This window comes from Eptesicus fuscus, chromosome 9, assembly GCF_027574615.1.
Source record: "Eptesicus fuscus isolate TK198812 chromosome 9, DD_ASM_mEF_20220401, whole genome shotgun sequence".
Classification (NCBI taxonomy): domain Eukaryota; kingdom Metazoa; phylum Chordata; class Mammalia; order Chiroptera; family Vespertilionidae; genus Eptesicus; species Eptesicus fuscus.
In genome coordinates, this window is record NC_072481.1 from 9335207 (window position 1) to 9357854 (window position 22648).

At 60.7% G+C, this 22648-nt stretch overlaps 1 protein-coding gene across 4 annotated transcripts; it reads right to left on the bottom strand.

Annotated features, from left to right (window-relative positions):
• Positions 1–4125: 4125 nt before the first annotated feature.
• Positions 4126–21940, bottom strand: ATP13A2 (ATPase cation transporting 13A2). Of its 4 annotated transcripts, none has more exons than XM_054720821.1 (29): positions 21758–21940; positions 16781–16875; positions 16474–16656; positions 16132–16190; positions 15841–15967; positions 15467–15546; positions 14325–14402; positions 14060–14129; positions 13168–13302; positions 13007–13073; positions 12785–12916; positions 11815–11970; positions 10777–10887; positions 10644–10690; positions 10377–10565; positions 9116–9322; positions 8561–8656; positions 8323–8482; positions 8098–8218; positions 7861–7985; positions 7100–7260; positions 6863–6979; positions 6627–6706; positions 6179–6331; positions 6001–6097; positions 5130–5353; positions 4895–5046; positions 4605–4700; positions 4126–4521 (listed from the first exon to the last, which is right to left on the bottom strand). In XM_054720821.1, the coding sequence occupies exons 1-29, from the start codon at positions 21765–21767 to the stop codon at positions 4358–4360; spliced, it is 3492 nt and encodes a 1163-aa protein (XP_054576796.1). In that variant the 5' UTR covers positions 21768–21940; the 3' UTR covers positions 4126–4357. The 4 variants fall into 4 exon arrangements, with proteins under 4 accessions (XP_054576796.1, XP_028011317.2, XP_028011320.2 ...); XM_028155516.2 differs by having other exon boundaries at positions 4605–4774; XM_028155519.2 differs by lacking the exon at positions 9116–9322 and having other exon boundaries at positions 4605–4774.
• Positions 21941–22648: the final 708 nt, after the last annotated feature.

The window sequence follows — 22648 nt, forward strand, 5'->3', positions numbered from 1 at the left end:
CTTAACCCTCACTTCAGTGGGATGAGGTGGGTGAGGAAACTGATGAGGGGGGTGGTGGAGGGAAAGAGATGAGACTCATGGCTCAAGTTGCCGCAGAGGCAGGGATCTGGCTCCCCACACGCCCATTCTGAAAACCCTGGCCTCCTCCTGGTAAGGGGGCTGAACAACATGTACCCCTTCCTTGCAACTCCCAACAGGGCTATACTATCCCACCCTCCCCCCAGGCTGGAGGCAGCTGTCACCACGCGGGAGGAGGCCCTGAGTTGGGGCCTAAGGGGCTCTAAGAGATGTGTGTGTGGGGGGGGGCGGGGGGGGCCAGCCTCTGTCTGTCCCCAAAGCCCCTCCTTGGGCTCTCAGCCCCCTGCAGGGAGCCTTTTCCTCCCCAGAAGGTCTGGCACCCAGGCCCAGGCTCCTTGGGGAAAGGGGCCCCCAGGGCAAGGGGTGTGGCTGCAGAGGGGAGAGTCCTGTGGGAGTAAGGCATCCTCCCAAGGGACATCTCCAAGCACTTCCAGACTCCGGGCTTTGGGGTGTGGGGGAGACCAGGACCTGCTAGGAGGCTGCCCACCCCATTCCACAGCCGCGCACCCCCTCCCCTTCGCGTCCCTTGAGGAGGGGGGTAAGCGGGCCTACCCAGAGCCTCGCCCCAGCTCACCAGGGGAGGCCCTGCCCGCGGAGGCCGGGCTGGGGTCCGGCGGGAGGAAACCAGATGTTGCAGCCGCACAGCTGGGAACAATCAGCGGCGGCCCGCTCTGCCGGCCTCCCATCTCCCTTTGTCTCCCCGCTCCCGGGGTTCCTGCGCGCACCCCCACCTCACCCGCCACATTCCAACCTCCCAGGGAGGACAAAAGCAGCCCCCGTCCCTGACGCCCCCACTTCTGGCTCCCCCCAAACTCGGGCTCCCCTCCCTTCCCAACTCGCGTCCTCCTTCAAAGCGCTCCCAGAACTTTCCAAGTGGCCTCTCAGCATCTGCTCAGATGGCCGGGGCTCCGGGACGCCAGCGGCTGCCCCCAGATCGGGGACACGCAGAGCCGGGCACCGCCCCCCACGGCCCGCGGCGCGGGACACCCGAGCGCTCCCGGCCGAGTCCCGCAGCCCGGCCCGCGCCTACCTGGCCGGGTCACTCCGCCGCCCGCTCCGAGTCCGCCGCCAGAACCGCCCCTTTGCCCGCTGCGAGCCCCCCTCCGGGCCCCCGACGGCCGGCGTCCGCCTTCCAGCCCCGGATCCGCTGGGTCCTAACGCGAGAGCCGCTGCCCAGGTCGCCGCGCCCTCGGGTCCTCCACCGGCTTCGCGGGGCGGACCTGGGGAGGGGGAGGCGCCCGCAGAGCGGTCCTCAGGTCTGTTCGACACCTAATTGTGCAGGACGCTTTCTCCTTCTCTCCCATCACATCTGGCCCGCAGTCAGTGGTACCCCATTTTACAGAGGAGGAAACCAAGGCTCATAAAGGGGATTCCCCCCAGAGCCACTCAGTCGGAAGAAAGCCTTGTGCTCCCCTCGGCTTCTCCAGCTTGGAGGACACCCGCCCTGGCCTGCTTTTGCTCCTGCCTCTCTGGCTGTGCCTCTAGGTCGTCTTAATCATCTCTGGGCTGAGTGGCTTCCATAACCAGCATTTCTTTCAGCCCACGGGCTCCAGCCTGCTAGGTCTGGCCTGCCCGTGTCCCCCAAGGCATGTCAGATTCAACAAGGACCCGAGTCCAAATTCAGGACCCCCTGGCCCTCCCCCAGACCTGGCCCTGGAAGGTGTTCTCCCTCCCGGAGTGGCCCCACCATCCTTCTATTACTCTGCTTTCTACTGACGTCAGCCCCTGCATCCAACACAGCTGCAGACACTAACTCTGCCTCCAAAATACCGTTTGAGTCTGTCCTCTGCCCCATGGCGGGTGCAAGCCACCACCATCTCTTGCCTGGCCCCTGTACCAACCTCCAAGTGGGCCCTGCCCTCCCCTGCCTGCCTCAGACCCTGGCCCCTTCTATGTAAAGCCGTCCCTCCGTTTCCATGGTACCTTCCCTGTGGCCCGCTAGGGCCCTACCCTTTATCCTGGTCTGGCCCTGCCTCCTCCTTCCCTGCTTGGTCCTCCTCCAGCCACATGACCTTTCGGGCGTCTCTCACTAAACTCCTTTCTCTGCTGCCACAGGGCCTTTGCTCTTCTTCCTCCTGAACACTGTGAGGTCCTCCTCCTCCTGGTTATAGGTGGAACCCTCCCTTCCTCAGAGGAGCCTGCCCTTTCTCCCTGTCATGCTCCAGAACCTTCTGCTTTCCTGCTCACAGCTGTCCCGTTGCCCCGTGTCTGTGGGACCATTCGATGAGCCCGTCCACCACATGAAGACAGGGACAAGTGTGTGCTCAGCTGGGGTGTTTTCTCATTAGGCACAGAGCCAGGCTCAGCAGCTCCTCAGGGAACATCTGTGGAATGAATGAATGAATGAATGAATGTCACTTGACTCTCCCGGGAGAGACTGGTTGAATGGGGGGTGCAGGTCCTCTGCCTCTGGGGCAGTCCTTGGTCCTGCCTAGTCATGGGAGCCTAGGCCTGAGGCAGGGGGCTGCAGCCCGGAGGAGGAGATTGGGGTACCCCTTGATTCAGGCTCTCACCCCATGCTCCCCACAACTGCCTATTCCTTAGACTCTGAATCTTCTTAGGACTAAGTCTGTGCTTTTGCTTTCCGCAGTTTCAGTTAGCCATGGAACATCACGGTCTGAAAATATTAAATAGAAAATTCCAGAAAGAAACAATCATAAGTTTTACATTGCACGCCATTCTGAGTAGCGTGATGAAATCTCACACTCTCTCCCTCTGTCCAGGTCCAGCTGGACATGAACCCTCCTTTCTCCGTGGTGTCCGTGCTGTCCGCCTGTTCGTCACGTAGCAGCTGTCTGTTCAGACCCAGTCACAGGAGCACAGTGCATGTTCGTCACCCTTATTTTATTTATTTATTTATTTATATAAATATATTTTTATTGATTCAGAGAGGAAGGGAGAGGGAGAGATAGAAACATCCATGATGAGAATCATTGATTGGCTGCCTCCTGCCCGCCCTCCCCACTGGGGACGGAGCCCGCAACCAGGCATGTGCCCTTGACCGAATCGAACCGTGACCTCCTGTTCACAGGTTAATGCTCAGCCACTGAGCCACGCTGGCCGGGCAGATTTGCTCCTTTCCTAATCATCTCACACGTTACACGCTGCACACTGGCAGGCTGGGTTGTGTTCACCACTGTGCCTGGCACATGACTGCCCACTAAATGCATGAACTGGCTGAGGGTGGAGGGGGCATGCACACCCAGGCCCCTCAGTGTGTCCTCTGACCTCCCCTTGAACAGCAAACGCCACTGGACAGTTGCCGGCTGATGACTCAGTGCCCACTGCCGCTGTGGATGTGCCTGATATTCCGTAACCTTTTCACACCCACCATCCCTTCTCCTGTTTGACTCAACATTTACGGAGCTCCTGCTGGGGCAGGGCTGGGGATGATGCCAGGGCTTCCAGTAATGGGGTTGGCAGGGCTTTTGGAGGGCAGGGGTCAGCCTTTGCTTCCTGTTCCCCCCTGCCCAGCCCAGATGGGCCGACCACTGAGTTCCATCCCCAGAGTAGGGCTTGGCCACTGTCCGGCCGGTGGGGTGCGGTCAGAAGCACCTACCCTTCCCTGGAGGACAGGACACAGGGTTTTGGTGGGGAGCTTTGGGCTCAGAGCCTGGAATTTCACCTGGGGGAGGAACTGGACCACAAACCCATCCCAGGAAGCGGGGGGGGGTGGGGGGGGGGAAGGGAGCTGCCCCGTTACATGCCGCCTAGCCACTGGCACTTGCCTGAGGCAAGTCCTTTGTCTTTCTGCCCCCACAGAAGGTGGGCAGGTTAAGAGTGGATCCTGGAGTCACAGCCATCTGGCCCCACCTCTGACTTGTGTGACCTCTAAGCCTGTTTCTGTGCCTGCAACATGGGGACCTGACAATGCTATAGGCCTACCAGCACCAGGCACAGCTGCACCCAGAAATATTGCTACAGACGGAGGCCCAGAGAGGGGTCTACTGTGGTCTGAAAAATCAGGGGCACCAGCAGCAGACACGTGGCAGGGGCTGCCAGCTGGGCACCTGGCTCAGGTACCAGGTAGGAAACAGCACTGCCGAGCCAATAAAATAATGACTTTATTTGCTACACTGACAGCGGCTGATGGGGCTGGAGGCTGCTGTCTCTACGGGGGGTGTTTGCAGAGGAGGACACAGTTAGCATTTCTCCAGGTGGGGGCAGGGAGGCTGGCTGGGCAGACTCGGGGCAGGAGTGTGACAACCGCCCACCTCGGGGCTGCAGTAGTGGTCGTGGTGTCTGTAGATGGGGCCGTCGGTGGCTCAGAGGCAGGGGATCAGAGTCCAGTGGGCCGGACGGGGCGCACTACCTCCCAGGCCGGGTGGGCGGCGGCCAGGGCTGCTCCGCCAGCTCCCGCTCCAGCTGCTTGAACCGCTTCTTGGAGGCCCGTTTGGGCCGCAGCCACCGTAGGCAGCCTGGGAGGCAGTGGTCCAGCGCACTCTGCAAAGAGAGAGAACAGGGACAGTGCAGGGGGTGGCCATGTGGGTCCCCGCGCCCCCCCCCCCCAGTCCCTGGGACCCCACCTCCAGCATGAAGGCCCCCACGAAGTTGAAGGCGACCAGGCCCAGCAGCAGCAGCTTGAAGCAGGTGTCGGTGATGTCCCTCAGTGCCAGTGGCCCCTGCAGGAGGCCGGGGACCAGGAGGAGGCCCACCAGGATGGAGCCCAAGAGCGCCAGGGCCACCAGGAAGGGCACTGGGGTTAGGGGAGTCTGTCAGGCCAGGGAACCCACACACACAAACCCGGGGGACCACCCCATAGGCACCAGCCCCCACAGCTCCTCCCCTCCCTGTGCCCGCCCCGCCCCGCCCGCACCGTTGGTGTACAGCGGCCGGCGAAAGGGCGCCCCCTTGGACACGGCCGCAGCCAGGATGAGGTACTGGAAGCTGGACACAGAGAAGACCACCGTGTTCTCGTAGTTGGGCAGGTTGTCTGGCGCGGGCACGGTCTTGTTCAGAGGCACAAACCTGAGGGTATGGGGACCAGGGGTCAGGGGATGAGCGTGCAGAGGACACGGAGGGTGGGATTTGGGGACGGGCTCCCTCCTTACCAGGGCTGGGCCACGGCCAGGAAGTAGCCCCCCAGCTGCACGCCGGCCACCAGGGCCACCTGCAGCAGCAGGCTGCTCAGCACGGGCACGCTGAGCAGTGCCCCCGGCGGCCGCGCCCGCCCCAGCACCAGCGCGGGCCCCGTGCGGCTCATGAGCACGGCCACCGTGGTGGTGATGACCAGGTCGATGGCCAAGAACTGCACGTCACCCAGGTTGGTGTTGATCTGTGGGGGGAGGAAGGGCAGAAGGAAAGGCAGCCGCTAGTCCCACAGGGGAGGCCCCAGCCCTGCCCTTAGGGAGCCCCTCTCCCATCTCTGCTGCCGTTGCGAGGCCTCAACTGATGGGCAGGTTCCCCTACTCACAGGGAAGCCCTGGCCTCGGGGGACTTGGGCTCTGCCTCGTGCAGCACTGGGTTAGGGGAGGGCACGGCTCCTGCCCACAGAAAGCCCCGGGCTTCAGGTGGACACGGGACGGACCCCAGACACTAAGGACCTGCTGTAGCATGGCTTCCACGGGGGCGTGGCATGTGCTCAGAGCGGGGCCGAGCCGCCCGATGGGGAAACATGAGAAAGGGCCGGGGCCTTGGCTCTGTCCCACGCCTGCCTCCACCTCCTTCCCCGGCCTGGGCTCTGCCTCAGTGTCCCTTGCGGACGGGGAGCTCCAGGAGGGCAGCACCACTCCCCAGTTTCTGAGGGCCCGCCGGCTGTGCTTTCACCCTCGCATACCAGCCCGGCCACAGGCTCAGGAGCCACACCCTCTATTGCAGAACCGGCTGGGCTCCCAACCATTCCCCCGAGTGTCCCTCTCCCGGGGCCTGGCACGGGGCCTGCTCCCAGGCACGGCTGTGGGAGGGCGCTCTGCAGATGCCCACCGTGTAGAGGATCAGCACGGAGATGAACTGGGTCAGGCTGTACAGGGCCATGTACTTGAAGACGCTGAAGGATGTGTCGAGGGAACAGCGGCCTTCCCTGGGGAGCAGGGTATGGGCATCAGGGCGCCTGGGCTGGCTGATGGGCCAGCCCTCGCCCACGGGCCCCTGCTCGCCTCACCTGATGACCATGGGCACACACTCAATGCTGGCCATGCTCGAGGTGAAGGGCGAGACCACCGAGGCTTCGGCCTGGGAGAGTGAGATGCCCACGTCTGCTGCCTTCAGGGCCCCACAGTCATTGGCGCCGTCCCCGCACATGCCCACACAGTACCTGGTACAGAGGGGTGGGCAGGCTTGGCCTGAATACACGAGCTGGCTCTGAGCCTGTGAGGTGCCTCCCGGGCTAGCTGGGAGAACACGGGGATGGCTGGGTCCCTACTGCCTGCATGGTGCCTGGTGCATAGTAGGTGCTCAGTAAATGGGTGCAATGACTACTTTGGCATGATGATAGCCTCAGGAGCCTGCATGGGTTCTCTCTGACCCCTGAGGTGGGAGGCAGGGACTCCTGGACCAGCATGTGCCCCCTTCCCGCCCCCTCCCCCTCCCCCTCCCCCATGGGCACTCACTGAAGCTTCTGCAGCTCACACACCAGCTCTGTCTTCTGCTCAGGAGCCATACGGGCAAAGATGGTGCCCTGAACCAGGACCTGGAAGCACAAGTGTGGGCGGGGGGCACGGGTAAGGCAGCCACAGGATGGGGGTGGGGGAGCCAAGAGGAAGGAGCAGAGCAGCGGGAGGTGGGGGTGGCCAGGGAGGCTGGCAGGGGGGGGGGGAGGGGGGGGAGGGAGGGAGGAGAGCCCTACCTTGGGCAGTAGCCTGGGGAAGTGCTTCTTAAGCACAGCAAAGGTGGACCCGCTGAGGGCCAGGTGGCTGGATCGGGGGTCTGGCTCCGCGGTGTAGCTTGCGACCTGCTCAGGATCCTAGGGGCCCAGGAAGCTCAGCTCAGCTCCCCCTGCCCACCCCGATTGCTGGGGCGGATCAGGTGACACGGAGTGCGATCACCAGCTGGGCATGTGGCAGGAACTCTGGGCCAACCTCACCTTGGCCCCGTTCACAGCCTCAGGGGACTCCACGGGCAGGAGCTCGAGGGAGGCAGGCTGGCCCCGCTCAGGGGCAGTGGCGTGGACGATGACCAGTCGCTCCTGGGGGCCCACCATGCCGCAGCTCTGGGCCACAGTGACTGCTGTCTGCAGGTTGTCCCCTGGAGGGCATGGGCAAGGTCAGGGTCCAGCTGCTTGCCAGGGGCCACCCTCACTCACCCTGCCACTCACGGATGGGAACACTGAGGCTGGACAGGTTATCAATGTTCGTGAACCTCGGTTTTCTCGTCTATAAAATGAGGCATCAAAGGTCTTAGAAACTGGGGCCTGGGTGCGAGTTCCACACATACTACCTAGAGCTGTGGGACCTGCTGGAAAGAGCGTGTGTGGGAGGTGAGGGGGGACAGGAGGAATCAGACCTACTGGGCTCCTCCATGCCACCTGGCTAGAATCTTGCTTTGTTCCATGAAACTGTCACAACCTTTGTAATTTCCCCCATTTCTCAGAGGTGGAAACTAGACCTTGGAGAGGCCACCCAGCAGGTGAGCCGTGGGGGTGGAGCCAGGCTGTCCCACACCACCCCTGGGCCCTCTGGAAGTCACTACTCCCTCTGAGCCTCACCTTCCTCATGTCAGATGGGGTGACAATGACCAGGTGGGAGAGATACTGTATAAAGATCCCTGACATGTGCCCCAGGAAGTGCCACTAGGTATCTTCTGTCTGCCCAGGAGGGGCATCCTCCTAACCAGGCCCCGCGGTACCTGTCACCATGACCGTGCGGATGCAGGTTCTCCGCAGAGCCTGGATGACTGATGTGGTCTGTGGCTTCAGCAGATTCCTCAGGACCAACAGCCCCAGGAGACTCAGCTCCTGCTCCACAGTGTCCCTGCAGGTGGGGGTCAGAGGTCACACAGTGAACGAGGCCCTCCCCCAGCTCTGGGCTCTGCTTGCACCAGGCCTCCCTTTGCCCACGCCTGAGGCTTGGTTTCAGGGTCCACCTGGTCAGTTGCTGAGCTGCCTCCAGGCTGGGTGGGACGGGCAGCGGCTTGCCGGCGAGGGCCACGACGCGGTAGCCAGTGGCCGTGTAGCTCTGCAGCATCTGGGCGAAGTTGTCGGGCACTGCCGGGCAGAGGCCGAAGTCACTGGGACAAGAAGGGGGATGCAGGGACAGAGGCTGGGCGCCCACCCCATTCTGTGCCAAGGCCGACCAGTGGCCCCTTCACCTGTCTTGGGGTCGCAGAGGCCTGCCACCAGCTCAGGGGAGCCCTTGACGTAGGCCTCCGGCTGAGCGGCCCCTGGCCACACCACCACCACGTTCATGCGCTGCAGGGATGACGAGAAGGGAAAGCGGCCGAGGACGCTGACGGGCACCGGGGGCTCCTCCTGCAGGGTTGGAGGGGCAGCTGAGGGGCTGGCCTGTGGAGCCCTCCCCTCCCACCCCACGGGCCACCCTCAGCTCACCATGCCCTGCATTTGGGGCTCCTGAACTGGAGGTCTCATCACTGCTAACACCTGGGACCCAAATGCCGAGTCTGCAGGCGGCCCCTCCTCCAGGACCTGGGAGGCAGGCAGAGAGGTTGGCATCAGAGGGCCTGGGGCAGCCGGTCCTTGGCCCATGGAGAGAGGCAGCAGGAGAGATTCAGTCAGACTTATGAAAGACTTCCTTAGTGTGAGACTGAACAGAACCGAAGAATGTGGGCTTTGGGGTCAGGTGGACCCAAGTTCAAACTCCGGCTTTGCCACTTAAAAGCTGCTGGGTGACCTTAGACAAGCTATTGCAAATCTCCCTCAGCCTCAGCTTCCTCCTGGTGAAGCAGGCTTTAGGCTTCCTTCCTAGGGCCACAGGGAGGAGTACGTGAACGAGATGCACAGCAGCGTGCTGGCACGTAGTAGGTGCTGAGCACGTGGCCTTGGCCAGTTACTACTGATGGTGGCACAACAGACCACCCTGGAAGTCCTAGAATGAAGACCAGGTGGGCTTACCTAGGGCCCAGCCACCCTGTTTGGCCTCCTCACCCAGCCAGTAGATTCCACCATCTTGAGGTCCAGAGGGTCGCCCACTGGGGTGTCCTGGAGCCGGCTGAGGCCGTGGCAGGTGGCCAGTGCTCGGAGCAGGGGCCCCATGGGCAGGCGGCGGGGCTCTGGGACCAGTGGCAGGAAGGCCTGCCCTTGCAGGGGCACCACACCCATCACATCCAAGCCATCCTCAGTGAGGGTGCCTGTCTGCAGGGGGCAAGGGGGCAGCCCGGTGGTGAGGCCTGGGATGAGCTGTGCCCTGATGGGTTGGGCGCCCACACCCCAGGCCAGGTGGGTCCCATGGGAGCCCAGGAGCCAGAGCTGGAGCCAGAAGAGGTCCTTTCTCGTCTCTGGGCCTTTGCACGTTTGGATCCTTATGCCGATCGGCCCTCCCCAGCCCCTGCTGTTTCATCGGCATCATTTCCTCCAGGAAGTCTTCCTTAACCCTACGGTTGGGTCAGGTGTCCTGGCTTTGGGCTCCCACCCACCGCCTCTTTGCTACCCCATCAATTGCTCACTGCAGTACTAGGGAGAAGGTCTGGTCAATGTAATTGTTGAATGAATGAATGAATGAATGAATGCCTGCATTTCCTACACTTCCAGCAGTTACCTGTCTAGCCTGGGGACTCTGAGAATCTGATCATGCACCACCCTTTCCACTCAAAACTCTCCATGGCCCCCCTGCCCCCAGAACAGCATCTCCCCACTGGTCCTTGGGCCCCAAGCACATGGCCTATTCCTCCAAGGAGCCACACTGGTTCCTTCCCAACTGCCCCTACACCCCACCCCTGTCCTGCCACACCTGTGTGGTTCACCCCTCACTGAGGTCACCCAGGGACCTGCTCTTTGACTGCCCTAAGAGAGTGACCCCCATGTGCCACCCATCATGTACCCCATTCACTTCCTTCCTAAAACCCATCACACCGGTGGCTCTCTGTGCTCCCTGGCTCACTTGCTGTGAGGGGAGCAGGCACACAGGCACACACGCACACACGCACGCACGCACACACACACACACACACACACCCATACCCATGTCCATCTCTGCGGGTCACTGATGGGTGCCCAGTAGTCCTGAGCGCACAGTAGGCCCTCGGTGGCTCTCAAACAAATGAATTAATGATTTCAGACATTTGTGCTTCCACCCCAGGACAGAGCCTGGCCTCCAGCAGGCCCTCGGCCAACGCCGCCGAGTGAAGAATGCAGGTGGGGAGGCCTGGCTGTGATGCCTATCTGTGCCCCGCCCCACGCCAGCCCCCACCTTGTCGAAGCACACCAGCCGGAGCTTGCCCCCCAGGTTGATGCGCAGTGGGTGGATGCAGAAGATGCCCTGGCTCCGCAGCCGGCTCTGGGCGTAGAGCGTGCACACAGTCATGGCGGCCGGCAGGGCGGGCGGCACCACCACCGTCACCAGGTCCAGAGCCCGGATCACAATCTCGTTCACAGGCACCTGGCAGGGAGCACCGTGAATGCCAAGGGCCCTGGACTCCTCCTGGCAGCCCCCACCCAGCCAGCCCCCCAGGCTTACCCGGTTTCGGTGGAGGATGAAGATGCTATAGATGGTGCCGAGGAGAGCTGGGGAGACAGCAAGGGAGGGACTCAGCGGGATTTAGGCTGGGGCCTTGGGGACCACGGCAGAGTGGGGCACAGGGTACACTCACCCAGGACAGACAGGGCAGCCACAAACTTCATGCTGTGTTTGTAGAACTTGAAGTTGATGGGCCGGGGATGTAAGATGGAGCTCACCAGCCCCCCTTTAGCCGTGCAGAACCCTGTGAGAAGATGAGGAAACTGAGGCAGGGGATGCTGAAGGCCAAGATGGGTTTCCTCAATCCCTACCCATCCCACCCGCAGCGCTGGTGTTGTAAGACATAATGCTCCAGGGTTAAAAGTTACCCAGTTTGAGGTCACACAGGACAGCCCACAGGCCTTGTCCAGCCCTTGTGGAGTTTATAAAAACTCAATTGGTAAGTCTGACCCGGTGACACTGGGTCTCGTTCCCAGGTGGCAAGAACCTGCTGAAATTGTTGTAGTCCCCCCTTATCTGAAAGGGATGTATTCCAAGACCCCCAGTGGGTGCCTGAAACCGTGGATGGTAACGCACCCTATTATACTGTTTCCTCCTGTAGGTACTCACCTTTTCACGCGCTTCACGCTTCTCTCTGTCATGTCTGAATTACCAGCATCACTACTCTTGTACTTTGGGGTCATTACTAAGAAAATAAGGGTTTCCTGAACACAAGCACTGTGACACCTCGACACCTGATCTGACAACCGAGTCGGCGAAGTGACTACTGGCGGGCAGAGTACAAGGCATGAATATGCTGGGCAAAGGGAAGCTTACGGCCCCGGTGGGACAGAGTGGGATTGCGTGAGATTTTATCATGCTACTCAACAGCGTGCAATTTAAAACCAAACAATTGTTCATTTCTGGAACTTTCCACTTAGTATTTTCAGGCCATGGCTGACTGCAGGTAACGGAAACCATGGGTGGGGGCTCCTGCACAGCACTGCTCCCTTCCTAGGAGGCGGGCTCTTTCCTGCTCGCCACATCCCTCCCACTCCAGCCAACCCAAGCAGGGCAGCGGCAGAGATGGGGCCCTCCCTGCCCCCTGTCCCCTGAATGAAGAGGGTGGCGCACGGACAGGCCTCTCTTCAGGTGCTGGGCCCAGCACCCTCCCTGCTTCCCTGACTCCTACCTGTTCGGGTCACCACGGCCAGGACGTGGGGTCCTACGAAGGCCCGGGCCTGCAGGACGAGGGTCCCGCAGAAGAGGGTGTGTCGCCGGTGGGTCTCCGGGCCATAGGGCACTGGCCCCTCGGGCAGGGCCGTCTTCAGCACTGGAACGCTCTCCCCTGCAGGGATGTGGTGTGAGGCCCATGACGGCCTCTGTGCACCCCCCCACCCCCGCCCACAAGACCCAGAGTTATGTGGGGAATTGTTTCATCAGCCCCAGGCCTCATGTAACTCTCATAACCACGTGTGAAAAGCCACTGCCCCCATTTTACAGAGAGGGACACTGAGGGCAGAAGGGCAACGACATGAAGACACAGCGAGACAGTCCCGGAAGGGTGAGTGCAAACAGTCAGTTACCAGGAACCCTCTCTCGGGGGAGTCAGGAGTGTGCGTGTAGCAGGGGCAGAGGCTGGGGGAGATCGCCTCCTTCCGTTGGAATTCTTTTATAACAAGCTGTACTATATATATTTTTTTAAATATATTTTATTGATTTTTTTACAGAGAGGAAGGGAGAGGGATAGAGAGTTAGAAACATCGATGGGAGAGAAACATCGATCAGTTGCCTCCTGCACGCCCCCCACAACAAAGGTACATGCCCTTGACCAGAATCGAACCTGGGACCCCTCAGTCCTCAGGCCGACGCTCTAGGCACTGAGTCAAACCGGTCAGAGCCAAGCTGTACTATTTTTATCATTCAAACCAATGAAGGTATTGACACGAGGGGGCTTAACCACTGCAGGGCCCCGAGCCTGCCGCCTGGCAGAGTAGAGATCTCTTACTGAGGGCCCGAGGGGTGCGGAATGAGCAATGCTGAAGCCAGGTTGTTGGCTGAGAGCAAGAGGAAAAGAAAATCAAACCAGAAGTCCTGCTGCAAGGCTGAGGGGCGGGTGAGGGAGGGAAATGCAGGAGCCGGCGGGCCAGCGGGTGGCTGACCTGTCAGAGAGCTCTCGTTGGCCACGCACTCGCCGGCCACCAGCGCAGCGTCACAGGGCATCAGCCCACCCTCCTCCGGCAGCACCAGGCAGTCTCCGGGCACCAGCTGGCTGGAGTCAACCCATTCCTCCTCTGCAGGCAAGCAGAAGCCTCAGCATGACCCGGAGCAGGGAAGGGGAGGCCCAGCCACCTCCCCCCCCTCCCTCCCTTCCCCACTCTCACCTCCCCCAGGCCGGCACACGCACACTCGCACGGACAGTTTGACCATGTCCCTCAGGGTCTGGCTTTGCTGTAATCAGGGGGACAAGCAGGGAGTGGATGGGTGGAGCCCCCCTTGGGGACCCACCTCTCCCGCCCCGCCCCACCCACCTCACATCGCCCACCTTTCTGGTTTTGTACAGCGAGAGGCAGATGGAGACGGAGGAGATGAGGAAGATGCACAGGGCGTACCAGTAGTAGTGGTCGGCCAGCCACAGCCCGATGCTGAAGGCCTGGAACCCATAGTAGGGGTTCAGTGCCTGGGGGGGCAGGAGGCAGTGTCAGGCCCTCGGTTCCCAGGGCAGCCCAGCCACCGGGAGTAGAGTGCCCTGCAGCAGTCACAGGACCACAGCCAAGCCCTGGTCAGTCCCATCAGGCGTCCCTCCAGCCCCAGCTTCTTCCTCGCTCTGCACAGGACGTGGGCATTCGCATGCCGGGCCCGAGAAGCACTTCGTCTAAGGGTCACACGTGTGATGACAATTCTGCCGGGCAGATGCTGCCATCAGCTCTGCTTTACAGCTGAGGAAACCGAGGCAGAGGAGGCCTAAATCACTTGCCCACAGAGTTCCCAAGTGGCTGACTAGGGTTCACATCAGACCAGACTCCATGAACCTCTGCCCTGCACAGGCGTCTGTCCCTGGCTCAGAGCGCTGGGAGGGTAACAGCACTCCGAAGCATTAGGGTCACTGGCTTCCCTTGTCCCTGTGTGCCCTTGGCCCTGCCACATCCCCGCGCTGAAGCTCGTGTTCCTTATATGTGAGCAGTGTCCCCACTCCTAGTCCCTGCTCACGGGGCTGTGGGAGAATGAGGGTGGTGCACGGACAGGCTCCCGCTGTGTGGGTTCACCTTGGCTTCCAGTCCCCAGTCTGGGCCAGAACCTCCCATGCCTCACCCTGAGCTGACTCTACGGTGGAGAAGGGGACAGCTCAACTGGTCTGGCCCAGAGAAGGCAAAACCCCGGCCAAGGTGACACAGCCAGTCCAGGCTAGGGTGGGACACAGCCCTGGGACAGCCTACCTCGTCCACCAGCAGCTGCAGATAGGACTTGACTGGTACACTGATCACATTGGGGCCGTAGATGGCCTTCCTGTAAGAGAAGGGGCAAAGCCATCAGACGAAAGGGGCTGTGGCAGCTGGACCCTCTTGGAGTTGGGGTGAGAGCTCCCCATTTTACAGCTGGGGAGTCAGAGAAGGCAGGTGACTGGAAGAAGGCAACAGGCAGGGTGGGGCGAGGCGCCCCAGCTCTCAGGGCACTGGCACTCTGGTCCAGGGCAGCACACACCTCGCGGTTTGGTCCTGGAGGCCGAGGCCGGAGCGGGCGTGGTGGATGTCGTCACAGGTGCGGCCGTGGTCCAGCAGGCTGGGAACGGGGGAGGGGCATTGCGTAGGTGACGGGGCCTGCGCTCTGCACCCCTGGCCTCTTTGGCCCACTTCTGCCACACTAAGCTCCCAGGGAAAGCAGGTCCCTCACTAACCCTGGGCTTAACCCTCTCCTTTGGTTCCTCTGATTGGCCCCAAACCCTCTCAGCCAGGAAAAAGAACAATGAGAGATGACAGTGTTCAATAGTGACAAGAGCAACGATGCCTTAGGAAAGTCACTTAACCTCTCTGTGCCTCAGTTTCCTCATCTGCAACATGGGAACGGTGACAGCACCAACCTCAGAGGGCTGCGGGCGGGTTACATGAGGTAAGCCTGCCAAGTGCTTGGACAGTGCCTGGCACTTAACTAAGCGACAAACCTATTGGCGATCTTTGCTGCTCTTCGTATGTAGCAGAGGCTGTTGGTGCCACCCCCACATGCCCTTGGCGTTTACCTCTGCGCGATGCAGAAGCTTAGTGCAGACACCTAAGGGCTCTCCCAGCCTCAGGGGCTCGCTCTGCCCGCAACCAACAGTGGTAGGGAGGTGATGGGCAGGTACCCCAGCCGCCTCACTCTGTGGTGAGGACACCCCGGGTGTGTGCTCTACATGGGCTCAGAGATCCCCGAGTGGACTGGGCTCCAGGTGCCACGATAACCATTCCCCTGGCAGCCTGCCCATGCCACCTCACTTCCCAGTGTTTCTTCGGATCACCATCCAGGCAAACTCTGCACTTGAATCCCGAACTCAGGGTCTGCTTCTTGGGGCTCGACTCTGATGTATTGTAAGCTCACATTTATAAAGCGCTTAGTAGGGACCAGACCCCAAACAGATGGTGTGAGTCCAGAGGCTGGGCCGAGCTTTATACGACACTTATGAGCTTCACCCTCGAAATAGCCCGGGAGGCGGGATTCTCTTCATGCCCTGTTTACAGAGACCCCACAGGCCCAGGGACGTGCCCATGATTTCAGGAGGCCAAGGCACAGAGCTGGGAGGGACCCAGGCCAGGCCTCTTCCTTGGCCCAATGCAGCACCCTGTGGGAGGCGGTGGGAGCCACGGCCCTACCTGACTTGGCAGAAGGCCTGCTGGGTCTCCATCCAGACGTAGCGCTGGCCCCGGAAGAGGTAGTACCGCAGCAGCCGCTGCTGGGGGAGAGAGGAGGCTGGGCTTCAGGCAGCCCCGGAGCAGCGCTCAAGTGGGTGGGGGCAGGGACCAGTGTCACAGCAGAGCGACAAGAGAGGAGTGTAAGGTGGTCAGTCAGCATCCCGGACGTTTGGGACAACAAAACCAAAGGTGCCTGGAGAACATGGAGTGTACCCGCGCGCACAGAGACACACACACACACACACACACACACACACACACACACACACACGCACGCACAATACAGAGTCTGAGAGTAAAGCCGGGAGCGGGGCAAGGACTTGTCCGGAACCCACCTGTCCGCTCACTGCCTCTTCACTCCCGTGGAGCCGGGCAGTGTCCTTCCATGCTTCCTCCGGTACCGCCCCCACAGCAGCCTGGCTCCGCCCATCCTCCGCCTGGGTCTGTGGGGGCAGCTCCAGGCTGGGGAGGGTGTGGGGGGTACTGTAGAGCTCTGTGGGCTAACCCACCACCTCCCCATCCCCCCAGAGCCACCCTCTGTCCCTGGGATGAGAGGGTGCCAGAGCCTTTGTGGGTGGGGGGCCAGGGAACAGGGGCTTCTGGGAAGGGGGGATGGGATGCCTTACCTGCCCTCGCTGATGGGCTCAGTCTGCACCTGGACAGTGCAGAGCTGCCACGAACTATCCTGGAACACAGAGGAGTGGACTCAGTCCTGGAAGAGACCCCCTCCCTCTAGGTTCCCCGCCACAGCCAGGCAGCCCCTGCTGGAGGAGGCAGGGATCAAGAATACAGATGACCTCCTCAGGAACCACCCAACCTGCCCCTTCTGCCCACTGCTCAGATGGGAAAGCTGAGGTCCAGAGGGAACAGTCTGCGCACGGTCCCATGGAAAATTAGTGGCCAGGCTGGGATGAACCTGATGCAACACCACCTTCCTCCAGCTCTAGCTGCCCTGCTTGGCCTCTCACCTCTTTGTCTCTTATTTCGATGACGAGTGTTTCGGCGCGGGCCAGGTTGCACGGCTGGCATCGCAGCCACACCCCCCATGCCGGCTTCCACCGGAAGAGCAGCAAAGGGATCCCTGCCATCATCCAGACCACGACGTGATAGCCTATAACCCTCCATGGACTCCCGCAGTAGCCGCTGAGCCTCTGTGGGCGCAGGGGAGAGAAGGCCAGTGGGGGCGGGGTGAGGGTTGGAGGAGGGAGCCAGGGGTCTGGGCGGCCCGGTGCTAGTCCCACCTCTAGTCCCACCTGCCCCCTCTGGCCCACATACCACGGATGAAGCTGAGGAGCTGAGGGGATCGAGAGATGGCTCTATCGTCAGGGTCCCATAACTGGCGGCCGTGCTGCCTACCAGAAGGCTGCTGTCTGTGGACAGAAAGACAAGGGTCATTTGGGGGAGGGGCTCCTCTTCCTCTTATTTCTTTAAACAGAACAAGCAGCGTCGTTTTATAAGCTGGTGCGATAGGGACAATAGCTCGTCTTCCTGGGCCTGTCATCCGGCCGCTCTGTTGGTTCTCAGGCACAGAGTCTTGTTTACTGTGTGTCCGGTGACTTCTGACTGGGGTTGGGCCCAGCATTGGGGGACGCGGCCCGGGGAGCACCCTGAGCTTCCACAGCGCTCATACACGCTGCTGTCAGCCTCCGGGGAGCGCTGTGTCCCACTTTCCCATCTGGCCCCCACCCTGAAGGCAGGATCGGTTGCTTATCCTTGTTCAAGCGCAGCTCAGGCCTGGCAGCGAGGAGATGCCGAGAAGTCCCGTTTGGACTGATAAAATGTCAGCCCGCCTTTGAGGGCAGCCTCACCCCAAAAGTGGAATGGGAGTGGGGAGGAGGGACCCAGCCACTGGGGTGGGCCGGAGGAGGGGTGAGCTGAGCAAGCCCCCAGGACCAGTGTCCCAGGCACCTGCCACTGTCACAATATCACAGCCTCTCAGCTGCTGTCCCCAAACCTGGGCTTCCACAGCCACCCTACCAGTCCCCTTCCCTGGCCCTGTGTGCCAGCTCTCTCCTGGCTCCTTTTACAGTTAACGCAATAACCCTGCCGTGTAAGCGCAATGACTGTCCCCTTTTACAGAAGAAAATGGGGCTCAGAGAGGCTGGGTAACTTGCCCGAGATCACACAAGCCCAGGTAGGCAGACCCCAGGGTGGGTTTTAATCCCTCTGCTTTACCGCCTGGGAACACCCTGAGGGTTGGGGCCACGTGTCCCATCAGACCAGGCCGTCTGTCTCCTATCCCAGCCCCCCACATCTCCTTGCTCTGTGTTGGGGATAATAATTACTACGGTAATAACCATAATAAGAGCAGCCAACACCCATCAAGCACTTCCCAGGTGACAAGAGCTGCTCTAAGCCTCTACTCAAATTAACTCATTTAACCCAGCAACACGATGAGGGGACTCCTTTTCCCCATTATGCAAATGAGGACGCTGAGGCTCAGAGACCCCTCCCCTCTCCTGCCCCCCCAAATGGTGGAGCCAGGAACTCAAGGGTCCAGATCCTGTGCTTTTGGGGTCTATGTGGGCACTTTCAGAGAACAGGCATATGACCTGCACCTCCTGAAGCGGCTCTCACAGAGATGACTCAGAAACCAAATTAGCCCAAGCCCCACCTTCCGCCAATCACTCCTCTGTCCACTCAAGTGACTCAGAAGACAGATGGAAGCCACCAGCTCCAGGAAGATCACACACACACACACACGCCTATAGCCCTCCACCATCCGGAAAATCACACACACACACACACACACACACACACACACACACACACGCCTGTAGCCCTCCACCATCCGGAAGATCACACTCACACACACACACACACACATATGCCTATAGCCCTCCACCATCTGGAAGATCACACACACACACACACACACACACACACACACGCACACACACACACACGCCTGTAGCCCTCCACCATCCGGAAGATCACACTCACACACACACATGCCTATAGCCCTCCACCATCTGGAAGATCACACACACACACACACACACACACACACACACACACGCCTATAGCCCTCCACCATCCGGAAGATCACACACACACACACACACACACACACACACACACACGCCTGTAGCCCTCCACCATCAGGGCTCTGGCCAGGAGTCTATTCAAGGCTAGAGGGGCCGGAGGCCAGGGACTCTTCTTCCCTGGGGCTCACAGAGACCCCCGCTGGGTCTCCTCAATCTCTAGGCCTGGCCAGGTCCAGCTTGTGAGTGAGGCTCCTTGAGGCTTCATTTCCCTCCTTCCCCGGCCCTCAGACAAACAGCTGCGGCCCTCTGCTCTCCGGTGTAGCCCGGGGGAAACTCAGGCTGGCTCCTGGGTGGGGGGCCGAGGCTCGGACCTGCAGGACAATGACACCGTCTGTCTGGCAACGCTGGGTTCTCAGGTGCTTGCCACCAACAAGCCACAGCCCTCTGCCTGCCCCACTGCAAAAGGCCGCAGTCCCAGTGGCTCCTGGAGGCCTTTCTGTCTTTTGTGCTCGTCCCCCCAGCCCTGGAGGCCAGCTCTCCGAGGGGGAGGGTGGGTAGCTTCTCCTGCCTTTCAGCTGTTCTCTGGGGGATTCTGTGCTGTAAGGGGAAGGGCACCCCATGTTTAAGGGGCTGACACAGCCCAGGCCCTGCTCCAAGGGCTTTACATCTGTAATTTACTTATTCCCACGAAGCAGGTACTCACTTTATCCCTATTTTACAAAGTAGGAAACTGAGGCCCAGAGAGGTGTAGTATGTGGCCCAAAGGCTACACAGCCTGGGAGTGGTGGGGTTCGGATCTAGGGTCCATGCTCTTGAGCAGGGCCTCTCCATCACCGTCACCCTCTCCACAGTAATTGTGCTCCTGGCTCTCTTACGAGCAAGCCGTGTTTTTTTTTGCAAGACAAGTGCCTCAGCCTCTCGGGGCTTCCACTCCCCAAGTCTAGGATCCTAACCCCGAAGCAGCTGGCACAGGAGGAAGTGGGAGCCACCCAGGGTTTCTGGGGTTCCGGAAGCCTGGGCTTGCACATGCCAGGTCAGTGGCTGCTGGCTCCCCTCCAGGGAGGTGTGGCTCTGCTCTGACCCATTTCCCAGGCTTTCCTCCACTCTCCTGTCACCCGGCCTGAGCACTCACAGCTGTGCCACTGTTCCCACACGCACCCAACAGCTGCTCCCGGTGCCTTAAGACCCTGGAGGGACAGCTCACGGACTCGTCTCACAGCTGGAAAGGGCCTCTCTGCCCACTTCACCCGGATCCACCAACGGCGTCAGGCTTGCCCGGGTGTCATCGGCCATCCTGCCCCGAGTGCCTGCACGCGGCTGGGGCTCAGGAGGCACTCAGTGGAGGACGGAATAAATGCCTGCACATCTCACTGCACGGGCATGGACGTGACGGTGCTAGGTGACACTATGGCCACCTCCTGCCTCAGGTCAGTCCGCTGTGAGGTGCAGAGGTGTGAGCCCCTTCGTGTGTGTGTGTGTGTGTGTGTGTGTGTAAATATATCTTTATTGATTTCAGAGAGGAAGGGAGAGGGAGAGAGAGAAACATCACTGATGAGAATAACTGATCGGCGGCCAGTGAGCCCCCCTTGAAGGTCCTGCCAGTGACGGTCTTGTGCCACCCTCACGTGCTCACTCCCCCCGGATGCACCACACACCCGGCATTGTCTTCTCCCGTGGATGCTCTTCCAGTCAACCGAGGGAAGAAGAAAGGCAGAGGAGCTGGAAGGAGGAAGTTACATCTGTGGAGATCCAGTCTCCTGCCAAGGTCAAGCCCAGGGCACTCTCTCCAATAGGACACACACGCTCTGAGGTGCCTATTTACCTACTCAACCTCTCAGTCTCCCCCGGGATGTCACAGGAAGGGCAGGGAAGGGTCTGATCTCTCCGTCCCACCAGCTCAGAGCAGTCACATGCAGGCTGTGTGGGACAAGAATACTTTCCTGAGGACTGTATTGCTCTTCTGAATAAAAGCAATTGACCTTCATGCATACCCTCTGAGGGAGAGACAATTATCCCCATTTTACAGCTGAAGAAACTGAGGAACAAAGCTTCGAAGTTCCTTGTTCAGGGTCATACAGCTTGGAAGGGGAGACGCTGGAAACGAATGGGTCTAAATAAGCACATTCGTCACAGCCACCCCGTGGTGAAAAGCATGGATTAGGATCCCCATTTAAAATGAGGCACAAACAGGTTGATTAACATGTCCAAAGCCACACAGCTGGGCGTGGCCTGCCTCCACAGCTCCGGGGCAATGCTAGGGGCAGAACAGAGGGGCTGGAGTCAAAGCTAACTGGGCAACTGGTTTCCTCCGGAAGCCCGGCTTCCTGCTGGGGATCTCGCAGCAGCCCAGGGCCAGCGCTGCATCCTCCTCTGTGTGGTTCCCCTGTGGCCAGCGACTCCTCTCCTCGGCCAGACTAGGGGGGTGAGGGACAACCTGCCAGTAGCACCCCAATCCCTGGACCGGGAGTCCAGGGGCCATCTTTCCTCAGCCTCTCCCCTCCCTCACCCTGGGTGCATTCTAGACTTTGGGGGTGGGCACTGCGGGGACAGCTGGGGAAGAAGAGACCTGGAGGAGGGGCCTGCAGCTGCAGAGAGGATGCTCAAGCCCTGGTGGGCCCTTTGCTGACGTCTGGGGTCTGAGTGATTCACATGGCGGAAAGAACCTCCTGGATATGAAAGGTCGATTGGCCCCCATTCTCAACAGGTGGGATTTAAATTAGACTCTAGAAACGATGGGCCTGGGAAGCCTGTGATGGTAACGTGGAAGGTGTGGTCCCTGGACCTGGATGTTGATAAGCTTCCTCCGGGGGCCGAGGCAGGGGATGGGAGTGGCCTTTTGTGCCTCAGGACACCCCATTATTGCAGCCATGAGGAAAACTGCTCAGAGGCCCCGGATGCTGCGGCCTCCATGCCTCTCCCCGCACCTGGAGAGCCGTCGCACTCGCGGGAGCGAGGCCAGTGGGAGCGGGGGCACTTCCCTGCGCCCCGCCACGGCCCCCACCGCCACCGGGAGCTTCCTGTCCCGGGGCTGCAGGAAGGCGGGAGGGGACGACTCAGCGCGGCGCCATCCCCAGGCTCCTGGCCTCCCTGGGAAGGGCCCCAGGGCTGACTATCCGCGACGGGGGAGGGGATGGGCGGGAGGACGCCCCGGAGATCGCACCCCTGGTTAGCGACGCCATGGTGGGATGTCGCCCCCTGACAACTGTGACGACGGGCAGCCCGGGGACAGCGCCCGGTTCCTGGGTGGCCTGTGCCGCGCACTCACCTGCGCTCATGCTGGTTCCTCGCGCTCATCGCCGGCCCCGGCGCTGTGGCCCGTGGCCTGGGCCTGGGCGTCGCGATGCCCCGCGGCGGGGGCGCGAGGCGGAGGGTGGGAGTGCTGCGGGCGGCCCGGGCGCTAGCAGCTGTCGGCGCCAGGGAAGGTGCCGCAGTCCGGTTCTGAGCGTCGCCAAGCCCCGCCCCACCCACTGCGGTCGAACGTCGTCCGTCGCGCCGCAGGGGCTGCTGGGACTTGTAGTCTGAGCCGCCTCCAACGCAGGCGCAGAGATAGAGACGCCTCAGCCCTCAGACACATGCTCACAGAGAGGGGACTCGCAGGGAATCAGATAGGAAAACCCTGAGACACACGAACATACAGACACACAAACACAAGTACACGACAACCCTCACACCAATTCACAAACAGAAGAGATTTGACATTTAAGAGATAAAGACACAATAACCCTTAGACACACACATAGACTCCTAAGACACATACACACAACACAGATTCACACAGGTGACACTGACATCCACATTTCTCAGTGTCACATCCACAGTGGTGTGACACTAAGAAATCCTATATAATAAAAGGCTAATATGCAAATATACCGAACAGTGGAACAACCGGTTGCTATGATGTGCACTGACCACCAGGGGGCGTGTGCAGAACATGGTGGGCGTTGGCCACAGTATGATGGTGGAGCAGGTGAGTGGGGGCGCCAGACCAAGGCGGGGCGCTGGTTGCTGTCATCTGTCATCGGGGCGAGCCCCTGGTGATTACTGAAAATCCTTTGCTCCCACACACCATGGTCCTGCATGGTGCTCACACCTGTTGCCAGCACCGGCCCCGCTCGTACCCACTGCCAGTGCTGGCCCTGCTTGCACCCGCAGCCAG